General features: G+C 44.8%; 1 protein-coding gene across 2 annotated transcripts in view; it reads left to right on the top strand.

The window, feature by feature from the left end:
- The window catches only part of LOC126519177 (26S proteasome non-ATPase regulatory subunit 13-like), a 146,657-nt gene that overhangs the window by 29,317 nt on the left and 100,324 nt on the right, over positions 1 to 17,016 (top strand). For both annotated transcript variants that reach the window (XM_050168792.3, XM_055065158.2), the window contains 2 exons: positions 2,131 to 2,165; positions 9,640 to 9,695. In XM_050168792.3, coding sequence (XP_050024749.1) covers positions 2,131 to 2,165; positions 9,640 to 9,695 — 91 coding nt within the window. The remainder of the gene's footprint in view (positions 1 to 2,130; positions 2,166 to 9,639; positions 9,696 to 17,016) is intronic.

Below are 17,016 nucleotides of genomic sequence, written 5' to 3'. Positions count from 1 at the left end.
GGTGCACATTAAGGAACCCTGGGGATCAAAATTAATCGGATGTTCGCCACTGCATCCCTCATAATCTGATTGGGGTTTTCGCATGTACAACCCCACAATTCAAATAAAGTTTAACGCTTGTGCCACGATACGTGGCAGTCTATACATGGCCGTCTACAATTTGCGCTGTTAACACCAGGATGCGATGTGCTGTGTGAAGCAATGACAATGCTTAATCCTCTCGGATGTTATGAACAATGGCGCACAACAGCGCCTGTAGGAAACACGTCTCCCTGAGTGTTCACTGTGGCATGCAGACAAACAGCAGTGGTGCACGTGAGGTAATGTTTAACACCAACTTGCCATCCTCATTTTAGACTGAACGTTGAAGAAATTCACCACTAATTGTCATCAATCAAAGCAAACACTGGAAGCTTCGCTTATATCAATTCGTACAGTGCGTAGTATTCGCCTGATTTTTTGTCTTAGTTATTTTAACTCTATTCAGTTAATATAAGAATAGAGTAGAGTAAGCATGGGGAAGCGGCATTTTCTTCCGTCCTGCAATGACTTATTATCGGGGATTGAGTACTGCTGACACAATTAAAATGAGGTGTTACGATGTCATTGGGCTAGTAGTACAGTGTCTTTGTTTAGTAAAGCTTTGTTTTTGAGCATTAACGCCACCCCACATTCAGCATGTGTACAACCGTCTCTCAGCGGTGGCGCGTGAGCGAGGAGGGTCGGTCGCACAGCCACACGTTGACCAGCGCGCCTGCCTGGGGTCGCACAATGTAACCAGTTGAACTTAATCTGGAGCAGTGTGTAATGTAGTTCAAGTGAGCTATTAGAAATATTCTTGATTATGGCTTTTATGCCTCGTTTATATATAGTTCTATGTCAGACACCCAAAAAAATTCTAGGCTGCTGTGCATATGAAGGCATGAGTGGCTGCCTTTGCAGATGCACCACAATGGTGCACGTCTGAACCGGCTGCAGTGGAAGTTGTCTGCAAAAGTAGCCAGCAGCATGGCTGGGCGCTGATTGTTCTCCTCTCATTGAGCTGCTTCTGGCAGCGAGATCTGGCGGGCCCATACCTCGGGATTTCGGCTCGTCGTCTCTCTCGGCGTCAATGCCGACGGATGCCAGTAAAAACGCTGAATGTGGGGCGGCTTTGAATCTATCGTCATAGGGTTCGGTAGGCTGAAGTAGTGTTCACATAGCCTGGCATGGAAACCAAAGTGAGCTACGCACAAGCCACGGACATAATGACGATCCACGTGCTGAGCAAATTGTTTTAAACGCAAAGTGCATAACCGGTGCCTAGTACTTACCGTATTTATTTTAGTCTAGGCGGATATTTTTTTTTTTTCAAATAATCCTATACCAAACTCTAGGGTTAGCTTACATTGAAGGATTTTAACGAATGTTCCAGTTTTTAATGGAAATTGATAAATATGGTGCCATCTAAATAGGTCATTATTGCAGCCGCTACTCGCTGCGCCAGTAGCCAACTGAAGTATGCGAGTGACGTCGTTTTGACCTGTGTCATATCGGCATAGAGGCGTGTGGTGTGGCGTGATCATGATGGCCCCAAACAGGTGATGCCACTATGCTGCTTCTTTCAAACGAAAAGTTGTGCCAGCCACAGAGGCATCGCAAAACGTTGAAGCCGGGCTTTTTGCGATGCTTTTTGCGTGCGCTGGCCGCAACGAGGAGATGACAGCGATAAGGAAGATAGCAATGTAGAATGAGCTCGGCGTGTTCATATTCATTAAAGGCCGTTTCCATTTTGTGAATGCTGTCCTTGCTTTTTCGTTCGGCCTACATTGGAGGTAAGTTCTTTTTTCTTTTTTCTGGCCTCGGACTTTCAGGGTTTGGCTTAGAACCGGGCCGGCCTAGATCTGAATAAATTTGTTAATGACGAGGCTAAAGCTGACAAAGGAAGCTTCAGCAATGAAACACCAAAAATGGGCAGGGCAGGTGGTGGGCCTAATAGGGCAATTTGTCTGTTGTTACTGAAGGGAGTCGGGTACCGAGACAGCAAGACTGGACGGGAAGGGTTGCTGGGCTGCAGTGCTTTGGCGATTGGGTTGTCTTCTAGTTAGGAATGCTAGTACTTGGTTTTAATTTTTGGCTTCTTTTTTTCAGATGTACGAGAACTTCATTTCAGAATTTGAAAACAAGTGAGTGACCGACTCTTCTTTTGTTTTGTTTGCTTGTAACTTCAGGGCCGCACTTTTCTCTTGCCATTGTTGCTGCATTGTTGGAACAAGCTCTCCTTACTGCACTAAGCAGTTATGGGCAGTGGATTGATTGACAGTTATAGACCAGCCATCTGCCTGTCCATGCTTGTCGCACAAACTTTGCCTTGCCAGTGTAAATATATAAATTAGCTGAGTTTGGACTGTGCAGATGTGACAGGGAGATTCTTCCACTGTTCCACAACTGCATAACTCCCTCTCATAGTTTACAAATTGTTTTATCATATTTTGATAATGATGGCATCAGAAAATCCATTCTTTGATGATTTCAATTAAACAAGGAGAGTAGCCGAGGCAAGACGAAGGCGAGGAACATCTAAGTCAAAAGCTGGGCCAATTGGTACGGGATTGAAGGTGGAAACCCGCCACAATATAGCAGAGGTACGAAACAACGGAACGATGCTGCAACTATCAACTGAATTTTATTACTGGAAATAATGAAGAATAATCTATGGCACATGCACGAAAACCATCAGCAGTCCATTGCACAAAACTTAATCGGATAATGTAGCGATGTAGTCGTGTGCTGTCGAACGACGCTGGCCGAGGGACAGGCTTACTCAGTGGGCATACCGACCGGGGTGTGGAGCGCTGCAGAAGGAAAGAGGACTTCTTCCGACGGGGACCAAACAAAGACTGACACTTATTTCAAAGGATGGGAACAGGAACACGATGCAGTAAACTTACAAGGTTGACTGCGGTGTGGCGCTAGTGATAAAAACACTGTGAAACCGAAACTGAGGTTGTAACATCACCTTTCCCTTAACCCTTTCGCTGTCAAACCTTTCTGGCCGTGACGCACCCCTGTGTTGGCTTGGTTTCAGGGAACGAGCATAACAGGGAATGAACATAGCAATTTATTTTTTATTATGATTGGTATACAAATAACATAGTCAATGCAATATGCACATTTCAGTGTTCTGCAGCTGTTGTTAGTAAACATCATCATCATCATCACCATCAGCCTGACTATAACATTCGTTCAACATCCGAATCTGACGATGTGGAACTCGCCTCTTCCTCGCATGAGACTCTGTCCGAGTCCGAGCTCAGCTTGTATTCTGAATCGGAAGAGCCACCGCTCCAATGAGCAGACGAAGGTCCTGTGCGCTCAGCCATCCGAAAGTAGCCACGCGCAGGGAGGATGCGCTTTCAGTCGCCCGCACAACGGAGAGAAATAGGATGTTGCGTGATCAAGAAGACAGAGGGAGATGGAAAAAGGCTAAAACAAAGTTTGAAGGGCTTTACGTTTACTGCTGCAAGTCGGAAGCGAGGGTACGGCGAGAGTGCGAAAGCACCAATCGAGTCACTCTTTTCGGAGAGGAAACGGCGCGTGCCTCTGAACTGGACGCGCCGTAGCAGACACACCAACAGAAGAAAAGTAAAAGCTTTCAAACCAGCGGAGATGGCAGAACAACCCTTGAACCCATAACCACACGCGCGCGCGACGCATGATCCAGTGAACGCGGAGCCACCACGCCACTCAGCAAAGAGAGATGGGGGAGTGGCAGTCGCACTGTACTCTTCAATACATGGGCTAACACAGGTCAGGGCGAAAATACGAACTTGTAGAAAGAGTCAACAGATGGCGTGACTAGTCCAGGAGCGCCAGCTTTGCTCGCAGGTGCAAAATTTTGAATGCACGATAGAGAACGTACCGGTACGTCAGTGACACTGTGGAGGGGAAGCGCGAAGACGTACCGGTACGTCCGTGACAGCGAAAGGGTTAAAAGAAAGTGAAGCTATCTCATCTCGCTTAATAGGCAGAGTACACTGAAAGCTCGCTAATTCGAACTTCAATAATTCGAATTTATGGATAATTCGAACTGTACGATTTGGTCTGGCGAAGCTCCACAGAAGCCTATGTTTAAAAAAGCCTGTTAATTTGAAACGCGAGAAGGTTCCGCCACGGATAATTCGAACTACGCGCCACTGTACCAGTGGCTTGGCGCCTGGCACACGGCCAGAGAAACACGCCTACTGCCTACACACAAGGCTGCGTCGCCTCCGGAACGGAGAGAACGGCAAGAGAAGGCAAAATCGGGAAAAATCTAACCGGCACGGGGTCGGCCAGAAGGCAGCTGCGACTGCCTGTCTGTTCTACGTGACCTCCAAAACTTCTTGCCCGTTACGAATCTCGGAGGCTATGCCAATCTTGTTCAGCATGTTCAGCACATGTTCAATATCTTTGTCTCGGCAGTCTTCATCGGTTGTGCACGTCTGTTTTCAGCTTAGGAGGTACCGGCCGTTGCGATTCTTTGTGATTGTGTGAAGCCTCGGCTAACGTTCGCTTTGGTGGACATTGATGGTGTGGCACAGTCGGATCCAGAGCTGCGACTTGAAGATGGCGTGTGCCCGCGGCAAATACAGCGCCAAAACACTGCAAGAGAAGAGGGATATCCTGCGGGAAGTAAACACTGGACTCTTGTCTAAGCAAGAAATTGCGAAGAAGCATGCAATACCAAAAAGCACGCTATCTACAGTAGACTCAATAAACAGAACTCCAAGGGACCAAAAAAATTAGTTCCATTTAACAGGAGTTCTGTTTACTGAGATATGTGCAAAAGTGCAGATTTATGTGCGTGCACTCTTTATACCATCTTATGGAACTCTAAGCACTACAAGGTGAATGTACCTGATAAGTTTTTCAGGAAGGAAGAAAACTGCAAGAGGTTTTGGTACAGCACTCACAAAGTTTATTTGGCAACAAGTAGTCACTGTGCACTAAAAAATGCACCAATTTTGCTTTGTTTGAGTCCTTGGAACTGCATCTTTAGGATTGTTTTTTCCATGGCACTTAAGCTTTTTCCATGGCACGCGAGCCGAGCGGGAAAACAGCATATCAGGGGACGTGTGAGAGTCGTGCATCCCCACACACTCAGGCAAATCCTGCAAGTCGGATGCCTGGTCACTCGAAAAATACCCCGCATGCCTAAAGCAATTTTCTATAGTATTAACAGTCAGCTGCCTCCAGGCATCGGCAATAAGATGAATGGCGCCAAGAATGTCCACCTTGTACTCCTTATTCCGGTTGATACACACCAGCATCCTCTGCAGGAGACTCTTGTGGAAGCGGGCTTTCAGGGCTTGAATAACTTCCTGATCCATGGGCTGCAACAGTACCATGGTGTCGGCCGGGAGAAACTCCAACTGAATCGACTTCAGTACTGTTACAGTCTCCTGTCCAGGGCAGTTATCAACAAGGAAAAGTACTTTCCTCTTCTGCCACGAAATTCGCGCATCCTCGGTGTGCAGCCATTTGTTGAAGAGGGCTTGCATCATTCACGCTTTTGAGTTTGACTCTTAAGTCACGGGCATATTAGTTATGCCCTTAAAACAGCGAGGGTTTTTCGATTTCCTGATCACAAGCAGCTTCAACTTGTCACGGCCCGACATGTTCGCTCCTACAAGAACAGTCAGTCTTTCTTTGCTCAATTTGCCACCTGTGCATTTCTCACCTTTGAAAGCCATCGATTTCGTTGGCAGGAGCTTAAAAAAAAAAAGCGCAGTTTCATCTACGTTGTAGATGTCATCGTCCTTGAATTGATGCATAATCTCCGGAAGCCGCCCTGCACGCCAGTCGCAACACACTGTCGCATCAGCTGCTGCGGCTTCTCCTGCAATGGTGCGAAAAACGAGGCCGTTTCTGTCTTTAAACCTTGTCAGCCAGCCCTCACTGCACAAGAAGTCTGTTACCCCGAGTTGAAGGACAAACTCTCCTGCCTTGGCACGGATTAGTGGTCCGTTGATGGGAATGTTCTGGCTCCGGGCTCTTCTAAGCCACAACACGAGACAATTCTCTAGTTCTTCGTGCTCGCCTTGTCGCAGACGCTTCCTCTGGGGCCCGAATCGTGAACTTTCGAAGACATCCCGTAGCTGCTTCTTGTCGTGCAGGATCCTCGTTAAGCTGCTTTTCAGGACGCCGTGCTTCGTCGCGAGTGCCGACTTCGTGTAAGAGCCGCTTTCGAAGTCAAGAATAATGTCCATCTTCTTTTCTAACGTAAGCGCATGGTGTGCACGCTTCTGTGCCGCCATTGAAACAACAGACTAGGCCTCAACTTCATGAGCGCTTACAAGCCACCGATGTTAGAAAACGCCAACGCGGCAATGAAGCACGAATGGCACCACGACGGCAAGAACGAGGCGGCAGGGGCTAAGCCCTGTAACCTCGGCGACTTGAACTGACGAACGACTAGAATAAGAACTGCGCTAACACAACACAAGAACTGCTCATTCGTTGCGCAAACACGGCTGACTACCAACGAGGTGAGGCTTACGACTAAAAACAAGAAACAGCCGGAACCAGAAAAAACTGACAATGGGTCTGCCAAGAAGTTTCATTTTCGGTTCCGTTTACATGGTGACGCGGAAATTTAAGTTCCGATTACCGAAAGTTTTTTTACGTTATGTGAATACAAAACCAACTAAAGTACAGGCGACTGTTCTGTTTAAGTGGCAATTCCGTTTAAGCGATTTCTGTTCATCGAGATTCTACTGCACTTACATAAAGAATAAGAGGGCTGTTGAATATGCCTTGGCGACAGAAGTTGCCAACGAAAGGAAGAGGTTGCGGCCCGCAAGGTATCCTGACCTCGAGAAAGCGCTACTGCTTTGGATAAAGGACACGCGCGCTCAGGATATTCCACTGAGCAGTCCTGTGATACTGGTAAAGGCAGCGGACTTCGTGCTGTAGCTGGGTTGCAACCACTTTGCTGCTTCAGACGGGTGCCTGCACCGTTTCCGCGAGCGTTATAACCTTGTTTTCCGTGCTGTGTCGGAAGAAGCAAAGGCCGTAAACATTGAAACGTATGAAGCTTGGCGTTCTGAGGGGTTGCAAGGTCACATGGAGAAGTATTCTCCGCAGGACATGCACAGGAAACTGCTTTATTTTTCAAATTGCTGCCTGCGAAAACAATCACATATAAAGGCGACAAGTGCACTGGAGGGAAAAGAAGCAAGAATAGAATAACTGTATTGGTTGCAGCGAACATGGCAGGAACTGAAAAGCTGCCACTTTTAGTGATCGGCAAATCGAAGTCCACATTGCTTCAAGAACATCTGGTCCTTCCCAGTGGACTATGCGGCCAACTTCTAGAAAGGCATGGATGACGGGGGAACTGTTTGGACAGTGGCTAGCGAAGATGGACAAAAAGTTTGAGGGTTGTGGACGGAAAGTCCTCCTGCTTGTTGACAACTGTTCGGCTCATAAGGTCGATGTTGAGACGATAGCCATTGAGCTAGCCTTCCTTCCACCTAACACTACAGTGGCGCTGCAGCCCATGGACCGAGGTATCATTAAACATTTTAAATCGCTTTACCAGCGCCCTCTGTGGGAGCGAATTATTTTGTGTAATATTTATCAGGTGACGCTCCTAAGTTCGCTACACATGCTTGTAAGTGCTTGGGAGCAAGTAACTGCGGTTGCTGCAGCAATTGCTATCGCCACTGCGGCTTCGGCGCGCAAGCTCTACAAGGAGGAAATCAGCCACCTGCACTCGAAGATGGCGTCATCGCTACCGTGGCAGACGTTTTGGACGACATCTCCTTTGCTGACTATGCCGACATGAAAGAGAGTGCAGTGGTGTGTGGTGTGCTGACAGATGAGGACATAATTTCCAGGTCAGAAGCGCTGAACCTGTTGCTACCAGGGACGAGGAGGAGAAGGAAGATAAAGTGCCAGTGCGGCCCTTCGCTGCGGAGGTCATGGCTGGATTGAATGCTGCCCGTCTCTTCTTCAGTTTTGAAGAAGGCGAAGAGGAGGCCTTCCGCCACATTCGCTCATTAGAGCAGAAAGTGCTAGCTGTCGCCTTCAAGGAAAAAAGACAGACTACGATCAGGGACTTTTTTAAGCATTAAATTTCTGACATGCCCTACTGCTTCCAAATCTCAGTGTACTGTTGTTCTCCTTCACTTTCGTTAGTTTGAACTTTCGTTAATTCGAACTGAAGCGGTTTCCCCTTGCAGTTCGAATTAATGAGCTTTTACTGTAATAAAAGACACACAAGTGTCTTACAGACGAAAAGCAGGAATTCTATACGTTATACATTGCATAACGTTTTGGAGGACCAGTAGCATTTATGCATTTTAGATGGCGATGGACGAATATTAAGTAAAAGGAATAGAAATTACGCACTCTACATACTTTTAAATACAAAATGAGAATGTCACATCTCCCCCGAAGGAGCTGTATACAATGAGCACCATTGCAACAGGAAATGTAAAGCAACATTTTTTTTTTGACAATGGCAGGTACATTTACATATAACAAACATGTTCAAGGCAAAGGTTTTTCATGAAATATATTGCACACAACACTGCTTACATAATGTACACATGCAAACTTAAACAGTAGTGAAATTTTGATTTGGGCTATTCAGAAGGCGCAGCACGACAGGGACAGAGACAAAGAATCACAAACCACAACACAAGCGCTGACTAACAACTTGTTTTATTTGCACCGAAACTTGCCTATTTATGCACAAGGAGGCTTGCCATGTAGCATTGCAGCTAGCACAGATATGGTCACACATGCATATTGAAAAGACAACAGTACATACAATTCACGTGATACAGTCGAACCCACTTATAACAATATTCAGGTGCCACGAAAATTCCATTGTTATAACGAATAATTGTTATAACTGGGTTGCATGAAAAAAATCAAAATTGGGGAATGGCAGAGCTTTTGAGAGAAAACTATAATGGTGGGGAGGCCAGTGCCCCTGCTCACCACGTTTCTCCATCCGGCTGCTGATTGTGTTCACTCGTTTAACTGCTTCCGGAAGATGCCTGCTATGAGAAGAGATTAATAAAGGGAAAATTAAACATTCACCCAATCATAGCAATTGCTACAAAGGAAACCCATACGGGTTCCTCGAAAGAAGAGCCTTGTTGTTGAAGAAAAATTTGTCCTGGTCTGGGACTCGAACACGGGACCACCACATTTCTAGGGCAGCTGCTCTACCATCTGAGCTAACCAGGTGTCGTCCCAGTGTGGGCGATGCTATCAGCCACAGGGGTGAAGTGCCCTCGAAAGTGTTGCCGGCTTCGCTTAATTCATACCTCCCATGAGAATATATAATTTTGGCATGAAACCATATCATTTTTTGCCGGCTCCCAAATTAACCAAACTGAATTGTTTTTCCATTGAAATTTGCTTTTTTCGATTGCCCGATAATTCTAAAGATTCCGCAGCCCCTTTCCGTGCAAGAAAAATCGATCGGTGACTCTACTTACTTACATAAAAGGTTGAATTTCAATACAACAAAACTTTGATATAACGAAGCAAATTGCTGATTTTACCTACTTTGTTATATCGAGGTTTAACTGTATTATGAAGGTTTGGCAGCAGTGTCCTGCACTCCCCGGTGTGGTGATTGAAGAATTGTTGTTCTAGGATGAAGCCCCTGTCGCTGGTAGAGATCGCCGCCCAGGTTTCCCAGAGCATCCAAGGTGAGTTGCTTGTCACCTGCTCCATGTACTACTGCTGAGCAGCCTCTGTTTCCTCCTTGGTCAGGATCACGAGACCAAGAATGTAGCCTGGACTTATACTAGCATGTCTTAGAATGCCCTGAATAATTTGCAGTACAGCTTTTTGCATATCAGTTTTGGCTGTTTCCTAGGAGATCGCTTACATCAACAACGCACGAAGTGATCATGCTTAGCACTCGCTTGGTTGTCTGACGTGCAGCTGCTCATTGTTCTTGTGGCGAGCGTCACTGTTGGCGGCATAAATGCGCGAACAAGCACAGCAGAAGATGAAAGAGCGAATGCAGAGCGGGAGATAAAAGGCGCAAGCCCCGAACAGTGGTGATCAGCCCCGTCAGTGACATGCACACGAGAAACTGGTGTCATGTGGACCTGCATGACCACTCAATGCGTACTCGTATCTGGTCTCAGCTGGACTGCTCGCTTTGTACTGTCATCTGCTCGGATCAACTCTCGCTCGTGCTTGTTTGGTTTGCTTGGTTTGGTCTCGTTCATGCTTCTTTCCATTGTAATGGTTTGTGATTGTTTTGTAATCTGACTGTATGCACGACAAAGATTGTGTAATGGTTTCTGGAATCCACACGACACCAGCGATTACACTGGAACCTTTGATGAGTCATGTATAGAATCCGATGCGCTTCACCCACAGATCAGATTTTCAACGATTGACGACTATGCTACATGTCTCTCTTAAAGTCTTTGCCACAATATATCCCGAAATAAAAATGTGAATGGAGCTGCACTCAGTTTGCATTAGGGTGAATTGTAATAGTCGGTGAATTTTTTCCTATGTGAACTTCTTTGTCCTTGAAGTATCATCAGTATGCAGCTCTGCTATGGGAAGACAGTTGCACGATTTTGCGCGGTCTTAGTCTTGCAAGACATGCTTGTTACTTTAACCTGATTTCGTGCATGAGTGTTTTAACTATGTAACACCTTTTGTTGAGCCTCCTTTTTTTAACTTGCATGAAATGCAAAACAGTGCACCAAATCCATGTCTCTCCTAACTCTTTTTAGGTGGCACGAGACATTATGCGAGTGTGGTAGAATAACTGCCTTCTTGAAATTGGCCGTCTAGATTTTGTTAATGTTGACTGGGCATGTTATTTCTATAAATATTATTTGGCTAATCTCTATCAGGCTGTCTGTGCAGTACCTAGCGCAAGCGCATTGGGAACAAACTCATTGCTTGCATGTGTCTGATGTAACGCAAGCCAACTTGATTTTATCGGTTACATGTGTAGTACAGTGCTGTTGTTCCTGTCCCAGATAGCCAGTACATCTGTTAGATGTGCATAATATGGTAAGCCTTGGAGATTCAGTACGTCAATTAGATATCCAGATTTATCCAGAAAACGTTGCATGGATGTACTATGGATCATCGCAAATGCATCTAGAACATGTAAGTAGTACGTTGTGGGGATATCAGCGCTAGATATATGTAACATCTAATAGGCGTCCACGACATCCTGTAGACGTATTTATTACATCTAATAGATATCCACAACATCCAATAGATATTTCCTACATCTAATGGATATCCATATTGTTATGCGAACAAAGGATTAAGACTGGAGACTATTTACAAAGTAAACTTACAAAAGGTAAGTGCAGCGCTGGCCAGTTCAGCCGACAGCTTGAGAGCCAGAGCGTTCGTCGCGGCCACAAGAAACACGCAATATGCATGTTTTAATATTAACCACACTTAAGTCCGTATGACATCCATTGTACCATTTTTTGGCTGTTTCTTTTATTCGTTATGCATGCATGCACTGGACCTTTTTAATTTGTTGTCCCAGACTGCCCCAGACTGCTCGAGACGCTATTACAGCCAGTGATTATTGGCGTATATGCAGCTTGTCGGACAGTCCTGGACTGTTTGGGACAACAAATCAAAGTGGCACTATTACTAAGCGAAGAGAAACTTGAGTTGTCACCACCAGCCATTTTATTGTAAAACCTCTTATTGGTATCAACCGTTTGACAAGTACGTAATGATGTGCACAATATTTGTAGTGAAATACAATGGCAGACTGCACCTGTCTCATGAAAATAAAGCGAACACTAAAAATACAACATAATGCCATCTCTTGGTTTTTGAAAGGTACAATGAGCACTTAACGCACGTACCAATACAAAATATTAGTTTTGCATAACAGCTAAGCATAAACATGCTAAAGGATAAACAAAATGAGACATTGAAAGCAATGCTTTCAAAGGAACACTTCTCGCAGTGCAGTGTTAGTTGAATTCTATCCAGTAAAACAAAACACAAATGGCACATTATCAAACTTCATTCTCATGAACAAAAACAAAATTCACATATGGAAACATCGAAGCACTATTTGACTAGCCTTGTATTCAGTAAAAAAAAAACAAAAAATAGAAACAATGTAGTGAAACATAAAGGAGAGCAACAGCTGAAGGCCCAAAAGAGCAATATATCCTATAGGAAAAACAATCTGAAAACCACTAATACGTTAGCACAGTGAGAAATTCTGTAAGAGAAGCAGGCAACACCCTGCAGCAAAAGGGTGCCAAATTAGCTTCTCCGTAAAGGAGAAAAATTCGGAACACAGCTACTGCAAAAAAAAAAAAATAAGCTTAACATATTGTTCTCACTCGATGAGGAAGTCATTGTCCTCGAATAAGTAAACGTGCAGTACAAGTACAAAAATGGTATGCTCTATAAATTACCCGAGTAGAATAACTATACCATATTTCCATGCGAGTGAGACTACAGCCAATACGTATGTAGATTCATGGATCATAAGGAATGTCAATGTAGTTGCAGTTAGTGGTTACCTGGTACCACAGCACACTTGGCATGCACTCGTCAACCAAATGCAGTGGTTACAGGCCACACCATGCTGCTGAGAGTGCTGAGCCACTTGCAGCAGTATCAAATCAGCCCTTTCCTTTTAAACTGCCTCACTGCTTTCCATACACTCAGTCCAACGTCGCGTAACAGGATTCTATATTTGCCACATTTTTGAAAACGTACAGCACTACTTAAAATGCAATCAGGTGCCACGAAAGGCCAAAGCATTGATTCAGCTGATGCTGGAGACGAGATGCTACATCTACATCTCTGTAGCGTTATCTGGTTGGTGTTCATACACTGGGCTCAGCATAGCAGCAGTGGTTAATTGCATTGGCCCCCGCAGCAGTACTACCAAGGAAACATGTTGCAGTGAGTGCTCATCTTAAAGTTGCCACTTCAAAGTGAACATCATTTTTACGTGCTGAAGATAGTGAGGTTTAGCCTTGTAGTCATTACCGTGACTACAAGTTAGACCGCTACCAGTTTCAAAAGAGGAAGAAAATTTGTCAGCACTCCTAAAGGCACACGGTATGCTCCTATGTGGGGCTGGAGGGCGAAACGTATGTGGAAGATCACTCTCTTGTTGGCTGGCTTTAGCATCCTAAACCTGAAAAAGAGGACAGAATCTTTACAACTATGCAAACACATCGCCTATTACTTACCCCACATTCAGATATTCACCCTTACTTGAAGCCAATGCTTGACTGTCACTATAATGACAGGCGTGAACGTGCCCAAGACACTCACTGTCTCTCCTTGGGTGCATTCACGTCTGGCTTTATCTCAACCAAATCAAGCATGGGCTTCAAGTTAAGGCACATTTCTGAATGCATGGGTAAGACATACAAGGTAGCTTAAGATGCCTAAAGTAACCAGTTTTCAGCTTCTCTAAATTCAGTGATTAGGTTAAAATCCCACATTATAAATCCATACCTATAGCATCTTTATCATGGAGGCAGATCTAAGGCATCTGTTTAAATAGTACCACTGGCAATAAAATTTGTCCTTGCAAGCAGTAGAGCACAGCAAAGCTTTATATAATGTGCAAAAAGATAGACTATTCAAGAACGCGTGAAAGTACATGGCTTGTGCCTACAAATGATACAAGCACGTAATACTGCACGCTATATACAGGAGCTATGTAAACCTACAGAGGAGCAACAAAGCGTGCAAAATATCATGTAGCTCTACAGACAGCCCTTACTACTAAAGGCCTCCACCGGCAGACAAAAGAAAAGCAATGCATGAACGGTGACTGCCTCACAACATCGAGCACCACCATCGAAAACGTGTGGCAGAACCACTGAAACCATCGTTCCGTTGTGCACAAAACCTGCGGACTGCGAGAAGCACGTAAAGTAAGGAAAGACTAGGACGAGTATGAGAAGGTGAACTGAAACACGGGACAAAGGGAGACAAACAAGAATGTCGCTTCTCTATCGCCATTTGTTTCGGGTTGCAGTTCAGCTGTTCAAACTAGTCTTAGCTATACACCAGTTGGCTCAGTTTATTACTATTCCAAGAAGAAATACCACCGACATGCCTTGAAGGGTACTGCTGAAACCCCTGGGCATTTGCATTGTGCATCAGCTCTTCTGGCCCATGCTAAGCGCTCATTATCAGCATAAAAGAGAAGAAAGTACAAAAGCAAACCACCGATGTACCTTGAAAACCATGTGCCTGCTGACAACCGGACACCACTGCAGACATGGCTGGGAATAAGAAATGAAGTGTCACAGCATCAGCACCGCAACCTAAAAGTGGTTCGTTGTGAGAACGGAAAGGTTACCGCTATTATAGTGAACTAGAAGGGGGTAGTGGGGTCAGGGAGAGTCCGCAGGTGTGGCATCTCACGTCGACGCCGCCAGATGGCGCCACTAGATCATGGGCTGTATGGAACGCGAAACTCTGAGTATTTTCATCGTAGAGAAAGCCGTGTGCGCTTGGTGTCGTGCCAGAAAAAGAAAGCGCGCAGCTCCGTAGAATGTTTTCTGCAAACTTCCGCTGAAATTAAGATAAGGCGCAGAGAATGGTGGAAAGGTGGAAATTCTTCAAGCTTGCATGAAAATAAAGCTGACCCAACGAGTGCAGACTAGCAGTCACACGGCGATGCGACTGTTTTTTAAACTAAAAGCTCGCAAACACCGTAGAAGAGGTAAATATGTGAATGGGTAAATTGCTTAATTCATTTGTCATTAACAATTTTTATACAGGTCAGAACCAAATCGCATTCACAAGTTCAAGTGAGCCAAACAATTGCGGCGCATGTACTAACACATTTGAAACAGAGGCCTGATATGATGAGGTTTTATTCCTTTAAGTGCGGTTTTGTTTACGAAAGCATATATCTACTGAAAGCTAGGGAGGTGATTAATTCTATGGCGATGCCACTGTTATGCGGTCGTAGTAGTTACCAGGGATAGCTAAATTTCGTAACACTGCAATATAAATAGAACTCATGGTGGCCAAAAACAACTCTTCATTGGTACAAAAGATGGGCAGCTACTCCTTTCTCAAAGTGCATGGCTGCTACGAGAGAGGCACTATGAGGAACGGTTCATGTTCACATGCAATTTGTTTCCATTTTCAGGGTTCACGGCTGCTACGAGAGAGGCACTATGAGCAATGGCTTATCTTCGCGTGCAATTTCTTTTTACGCCGTTCCTGTCGCGATTGGTTGATCCGTTTTACATAGAAGTGCAGCCTGATCAGCACATAGAACTTGGTCAACTCTGTTGTGAGCCCATCTGAGTGCTGGCTGCAGCCTAAGGCATAGCCGAATTTATCCTTCACTAGCAACATTACATCCACTATGCTGTCACTGCAGAGTTTCTCTCGGCTGAAGAACACAATGAACATGCCCTCCAACTTCTTCACTGCCCTGAAAAGCTCCAGCGAAGGATATAACAACCCTCCCTTGTCACATGTCACAGTGAACTCAGAGTTTCTGCTTTTCATATTGGAGGTTTCTAAACGAAAGGCCTTGCAAGGCATGCAGTCATAACGCTTTAGAAACTTTCGAGCGACATACCCTGCCATGTAATGTATTAGACAGTCATCGCTCTTCTGCTCCACCAACTCTCTGTGCTCAGCAGGAATACGAAGCATGCGCTCGGCTGAAGCTAGGTTTCCTTCCTCAATGAGATGATCGATTGCAGCAACCCTGGCTTCTTGAGCTGGAGCATTTTGTGCTCTCAGGAGAGAACTGATTTCTCCACTAGCTCCATTAATGCCAGCATAGCCTGAGCTTACTATTTTCGCAAGGTTATAAAAGGATAGGCAATTAACGACAATTAGAAACTGCGTTGGTGTTAGGTGGTCATTAGACCCACGTGATTGCCTGACTATACCGAAAAAGTTTTCGAGCGAATCCTGGCTTAACCTGGATGTCATAACATACCTAAATCCCTGGCTGACAAGATAATCCAGCAGTGATAATGTGCTGGATATCGTCACCCTTAGGCCGTCTGCAGTTGAATCGCTTAAAAATCCACCTACTCCTTTGGCATGACTCTGCCAAGAAGAAAGAAATTCAAGAAAGTCTTTCAGTGTCTGTGCCTTCTTGGAGCAGGGGCGCAAAGCTTCTGCTGCAAAGTGGTATGTCATCGTCTTGATGAGGCAGTTGACGGTCCTGAAAGAGTACAGAAATGGAAATTCTTTTTGGAATAAGGGCTGCCACTACACGATTTTTATATTTTATTTTATGTGACCCCTTAATACAGTCAGTATACTTGCTTATTATCAGCAAGCATATGGAAAGTGAAGTAAACCAGGTTCTCGCAAAACAATCTAAGGTACAATTGCTTAGATATTTCTATGTGGTTGTTCCATCATGCAGAAATACAGTAACATGGATTATTTTTGTGTTGCTTACCGAAAGAATGACAGTGTAGCATCAATGCTTCCCCATGAAGCCTCCAGTCTATCCTTATAAAACTGGAGTCCATTGATAACACAATCTCCGAAGAGTTGAAAAGCGAAATTCTCTCGCATCTTTTCAAAACTATTTGGCTGCAGATGAACGAGTGAAAGGCCAGGCATTGCTTTCAAAGTGATGTTGGTGCAGTCGATCTTGAAAGCTTCCCTCAAAGGCTGGATAGAAACCTGATAAAATGGCCAAATAATATAAAACAGACATTTAGCTCTTTATTTGTGTTATTGTACTTAGAAGCATAAATAACTCTACTGGAACGTCCACAAGATGAAAGTGAAATTATGAACTAGTGCTACATGAACATAACACAACATGTTAACATGTTACACGAAATTTTGCCACATACCTTGCCATCAGGTGTATTCAGAGGATGCTTGAGGAGCATGTTCCTGAGGCACTTCAGCAAATGCAGAAAATCGGACAAGAAGTGGAGATGCCTAGCAGAGTCCACAGGGTGGTCTAGCTTGCAGGTGATATTGTTTGACTTGACTTCAATTCCCAATATTGTCCACATCTGCTTATTCCAA

This window comes from Dermacentor andersoni, chromosome 10, assembly GCF_023375885.2.
Source record: "Dermacentor andersoni chromosome 10, qqDerAnde1_hic_scaffold, whole genome shotgun sequence".
In the NCBI taxonomy this organism is placed as follows: Eukaryota; Metazoa; Arthropoda; class Arachnida; order Ixodida; family Ixodidae; genus Dermacentor; species Dermacentor andersoni.
The sequence above is the reverse complement of the archived record's forward strand: the minus strand, read 5'-3'. Positions and strand labels throughout refer to the sequence as shown.